General features: G+C 51.0%; 1 protein-coding gene across 6 annotated transcripts in view; it reads right to left on the minus strand.

Annotated features, from left to right (window-relative positions):
- Positions 1-1,819: 1,819 nt before the first annotated feature.
- Positions 1,820-5,383, minus strand: part of Mef2d (myocyte enhancer factor 2D) — a 26,491-nt gene continuing 22,927 nt past the window's right edge. For all 6 annotated transcript variants that reach the window (XM_026784216.1, XM_005356890.2, XM_005356889.2 and 3 more), the window contains 3 exons: positions 2,877-3,087; positions 2,271-2,577; positions 1,820-1,991 (listed from right to left, as the gene is read on the minus strand). In XM_026784216.1, coding sequence (XP_026640017.1) covers positions 1,980-1,991; positions 2,271-2,577; positions 2,877-3,087 — 530 coding nt within the window. In that variant the 3' untranslated portion in view covers positions 1,820-1,979. The remainder of the gene's footprint in view (positions 1,992-2,270; positions 2,578-2,876; positions 3,088-5,383) is intronic.

The following is a 5,383-nucleotide window of genomic DNA, read 5'->3' on the forward strand; positions in this document are numbered from 1 at the left end:
GAGGGTTGCCTGCCTGAGAAGGCAGAGCTCCCAGGAGGAGGAGGAACTTGAGTTTGTCCACAAACAAGTCAGAACTCCAGGGTCAGAACTGGTCTGGCTAGGACTAGCGGACAGCCATAAGGAGGCAGAGCTCCCAGAGTGAGGCCCTGGTGGAGGTAGGCTGTGGGGAGAGGTGGGATGGTCAACTAGCAACTCCCTGTAACTTTAGTACAAATGTTTCAGGACTGAGAGCAGCCCAGGGAAGAGGGCAGTGAGAAGCACAGAGCTGGAAGCCACCTATCCTTGTGTAAATACACCCAGCCACACAGACACAGAGGCCCCTGGAGCCTGAGTCACTTAAGATTTACGAATACACCCACCGGACTCAGAGGCACTCAAAGGTACATCCGTACAGCTGCACACAATCTCATAAATACAGGGTGCACTCAGAAACGCCCCCACAAGCATGCTCACACCCCTCTGCTTCTGGCTTCTTCCCTGCATCAAGTGTCAATACTACAAAAGGCTGGGTCACAGGTGGGCAAAGACCATCTTCCTACAGCACTGAGCATTGTCTTACTCTACCCACGGGAGTGTGTGCTGTCTCCCATCCCCTCCCCTGGGTGCTTGCCCGCAGCCCCACTGAGGAGGCGACAAAGCACAAGCCTGGGAGAGCAAGGCAAGAACAGCAGAAGAATCCCATCTGTACAGTACGGGCCATTTGAGTCATTATTATTACAATATACTTTGACAAAAATAGAATCTCATTTCATATCAATACAACAACAACAACAACAACAACAAACACAACAGTTTCCTGGACTGTTAACCACTAACATTTTGGAAGGTTGCTATTTACAATTACAGTAGCAAGAGGGCAGGTTTGGGGTGTGGCCTGGAGGTGGAGGGACAGGAGGTAGCCAGACAGGGGCAAAAAAGCTGGGAGGTGGGTCAGGGGCAGGAGTTAGGAGGACTGGGGAGGGGCCTCAGGGGCCGCATCTATAGGGCCCTCTAGCTCCATGGACCATGCTGTGCGCCCTGCGTGCACTCTTCTGGGTGTGGTGCCCATAGCAGAGGTACCCTCCCCATGCCTGCCCCTGACAGGCCTCCTGCCCTCAGTGCCCCAAGGAACCAAAGGATGACCCTGGTCCAATCTGGAGCTACTCCACTGAAGGTCCTCTCCCCAACTCTTCCAGTACATGGCCAGCTTTCTAGGGCTGGGGTAGGCTGAAGGATGGGGAGCTATTGCACTGTACATCTTAAAGGAAAAGCCAGGGGTAGGGTCCCGATTCGCCACACCCAGTCCTTCTGCCCTCATCAGCCCTTTCTACAGCTGTCTCTCCAATGTTACTTCCAAAGAGGTTCCCACCTCAAGTCCCTGCCCTGGCCTCAGATTCCCAGGCAGCCTTCCTAGAACCCAGATCTTGGGGTGTATCACACAGGACCAGTGAGTGTGGTGTATACGCAGGAAGCTGGAGGGACCAAGATGGGTATTAGCCATGAACAGCCCGAAGCAGTCTCTGTCCCTTCCTGTCCCTGAGACGCAAACCCAACATCAAGCCAGCTCTGGGGTTTTTGTTGTTGGGTAGTTTTTGGTTCTTTACGTCTATCTGGGAATGAGATGGGAGGGCTCCACATGCAGGGCTCGGCACCTGTCCTTCTCCAAGGCCTACCGACCCCCCCCTCCTGCAGCATATGTGTACAACGTGCAAAGTGTCCCCCCCCTTTCCCGCAATAAAGAGAGTCCCCCCACCAGTGAAAATGGTGGGGCCAAGAAAGGGGCAAGAGCAACCCTCTCTCTAAAGCGAGAATTCGAATTTAAAAATATAATAATAATAATAATAATAATAATATAATTATACACAAATGTAACCATCAACAGGACATGGAGCAGAAGAAAGGAAGTGGGGGTCGAGCGGGAGGAGCCCAGGACAGGGAGGGGTAGGCGGTGAGATTGTCAACTCTTCATCAGGGAGGCTGAGAGGAGGGAGTGGGAGCCGTCACTTTAATGTCTGTGAAGAGAGGAGACGGAGAAGGTGGTGTGAGGGGCAGCTTGGCCTACAGGATGCACCCAACCCTCTCCCAAGGGGTAAAACTTTAGGGCAAGGCCAGCTGGAGGTCACTGAGCAGGGCACAATACTGCATGGAAGGAGTCGAGGGCTGTGAGTACTGACCCAAAAGGAATGCTGGCCACAAGGCCTCTCAGGTGGGAAAGAAAGCGGGCTGAGTGCCTGTGGGACAGTCCCTGGGTGATGCAGACACCGGCACACAGAAGGGCAATATTACAGTACCCAAGTATCCAGCCGCATCCTCTTCACAGCTGAGCCATCAGCCTCAGGCTCTGGGGCTGGGCGCAGCAGGCCTAGTGTGGGCCCAAAGTCCCCCCGTCCATCATCCCGGTCCCCGGTCTCATAGGATCCTCCAGCTGGGCTGCTGAGACCTTCACCAGGATCAGGGCGGGCAGCTGGGAACACAGCTGGTGGAGGAGGTGCAGGGCTGCGCTCACGGCTTGGGGACACTGGTTCTGACTTGATGCTGATGTGCGGGTGGGTGGTGACCGTGAGAGCAGCACCCACATGGGGCAAGGGGCTGCCTGGGCTGGAGTTCAGGGACCAGAAACACAAGAGGCAGTAACAAAAAAAGCGGGAAGTCACCAGACAAAGGGTAAGACCAAACAATGAGAGTGGGGAGTTGGGAGAAGAGGGAGACATGACACGAGGCAAAGGGGAAGAAGAGAAATGAGTGTTAGCTCCATTCTGTCTACATCATTGTCTAAAGCCCGCACCCTCAGCCCTGCTGGATAGGAGGAAGAGCTCACTTACTGCACATGGACAACTCCACAGAGACTTCTGTCCCTCACCCCCACCATTCCCACAGTAAACCTCCCACAGACTCACATGAGGTTGCTGAGCGATACAGGGACCAAGTGGGGCTGTTGCTGAGGTGGCTGCTGTGGCTGCTGTGGCTGCGGATGTGGTTGTGACTGTGGCGGCTGTGCTTGCTGAGGCTGCTGGGGCTGTTGCCAGGCGGTGACATTGCCTAGTGCCAGTCCGGCAGGTGAGCTGAAAGCTGGTAAGGAGGACAGCTCTGCACTGGACAGCTGGTAATCTGCAGTAAGGAAAAGTGAGGGCAGCCTGAGTGGGGAGGACAGGCGGCATCTAACCACAGATGTGAAAGAATGAAGACACTCATGAAGATGACACTAAAGAGTCTAACAAGGCACTGTTTTCTTCAGCAGGATGGAAGGATAGCAGCTTTAAAACAGCGTCAGCTTTAAAGTCAGTTCAGTGTTGCTGTTATAAGGACGGTTACAGAAATGAGGAGGGTGATGGAGAAGGCCCATTATCGGGCTGACAGCAGTCTCTTCGCTTGCCCAGCATCAGCAGGTGGCGGAGAGGCAGCCGGGAGCTCGGGGAGCCCAGGGCCATGGCCATGCCACCTTCTGCCCTGGACCCACATGTCTGCCCTCCTTCAACAGGGCTCAAGCTGCTACTCGCATAAAAACAGAAGAAATGGGTCTGTCGTTCAGTCCTCATGTCCCTAAAGCAAAAGGGGCTTCAGGGCCTAAAATGGGGGATACTGCATTATGGGGGTACTTGCTTTGTACTAGCACTGACATCCGCCCCGTTAAGTGACCAGTTAGGCAGCTCACATCACAAAGCTCTAGTGTGCCTCATGCTGTGTCCTGGTTGAGGTATTCAGAAATGCCTTCTACAAGAGCCACGGAGACGTGCACAGTGGGAGGACATGCTAGATGCATGGTTCAGTCACCCTACCTATGTTCCACAGTGAGCCCAAGATCACTTGCTCTAGCCCTGTTTGTACAGGAAGATGGTTTGACCTCTGCAACATTCACAGCTGGAGCTATGATGAGAGATTCTTGGCAACCTCCACTCACTGTGAGATCCTGGGCAAATACTGTCTACAGCAGGGACAGCAAGCAACCCTTCCTGCAGCACGGCCACCAAGGGTACGCAAGTATGCAGAAGGCATGTAGGACAGCAACAGCATCAGGCTCGTACTGAACACTCCAAGATGTAGTAAGCACCACTGCTCACATGAGAGATGCTGCAGCACCGATGAAAGCCCCGAGTGCTTTTCCTATTGTTTTCCACAATGAAGGTCTCGCACATGCTAGGAAGTACTCACCACGCTGCTCTGCACCCAGGCCTCGCCACATTTTATTTTATTTTTTTTGAGACAGGGTCTCACTATGTAGCTCTGGGTGATCTGGAACTCAATATGTAGGCCAGGTTGGCTTTGAACTCACAGAGATCCACCTGCCTCTGCCTCCTGAGAGCTGGGATTAAGGTGTGCAGCACCATGGGCACCCTTTTCTAGTCCCTTTAAACCTCACTCTGGCCTGGCCAGTGACTAGCTTTCTTTTTTTTTTCTTTCACATTTTTGTTTTAAGTTTTTTCCCCCCTAGAATTAAAAAAATAACTTATTTTTAAGTGCATTGGTGTTTTGCCTGCATGCATATCTATGTGACTATGTCACAGCCCTTGGAACTGGAGTCACAGACAGTTATGAGCTGCCATGTAGGTGATGAACCTGGGTCCTCTGAAGAGCAGCCAGTGCTTTTAACTGCTGAGCCATCTCAGACACCTAGTTACTGGTTTGAGTTTTGTTTTGTTTTTCCAGACAGGGTTTTCCCTGTCTGTCCTGGAACTTGCACTGTAGACCAGGCTGGCCTCGAGCTCACTGAGTGCTGGGATGAAAGGTGTGCACCACCTCCACCAGCTGGTTACTGGTTTTTAAAAGGCAGTGTAAGAGAACTGGTGGTGGTGCACACCTTGATCCCAGCACTTGGGTGGTAGAGGCTGGTGGATCTCTGTGAGTTCAAGGTCAGCATGGTCTACTAATGAGTTGTTCCAGAACAGCCAGGGCTACACTGAAAAACCCTGTCTCGAAAAAACAAAACACATACGTACCAAAAAACCAAACAAACAAAAAAAAACAAAACAAAAATCAAAAACAGGGCTGGAGAGATGGCTCAGTGGTTAAGAGCATTGCATGCTCTTCCAAAGGACCCGAGTTCGATTCCCAGCAACCACATGGTGGCTCACAACCATCTGTAATGAGGTCTGGTATCCTCTTCTGGCCTACAGACATATATGCAAACAGAATAGTGTGTCCATAATAAATAAATAAATATTAAAAAAAATCAAAAACAAAGACAGAGTGATATGAGCCAAAAGTGGGCCTTAGGACTAACTATATCTATCTAACTATATCTATATCTATCTAACTATATCTATCTAACACTATATCTATCTAACTATATCTAACACTATATCTAACTATATCTATATCTAACACTATATCTAACTATATCTAACACTATATCTAACTATATCTATATCTAGCTATATCTAACACTATATCTAACTATATCTAACAC

Source organism: Microtus ochrogaster, chromosome 21 (genome assembly GCF_000317375.1).
Source record: "Microtus ochrogaster isolate Prairie Vole_2 chromosome 21, MicOch1.0, whole genome shotgun sequence".
Classification (NCBI taxonomy): domain Eukaryota; kingdom Metazoa; phylum Chordata; class Mammalia; order Rodentia; family Cricetidae; genus Microtus; species Microtus ochrogaster.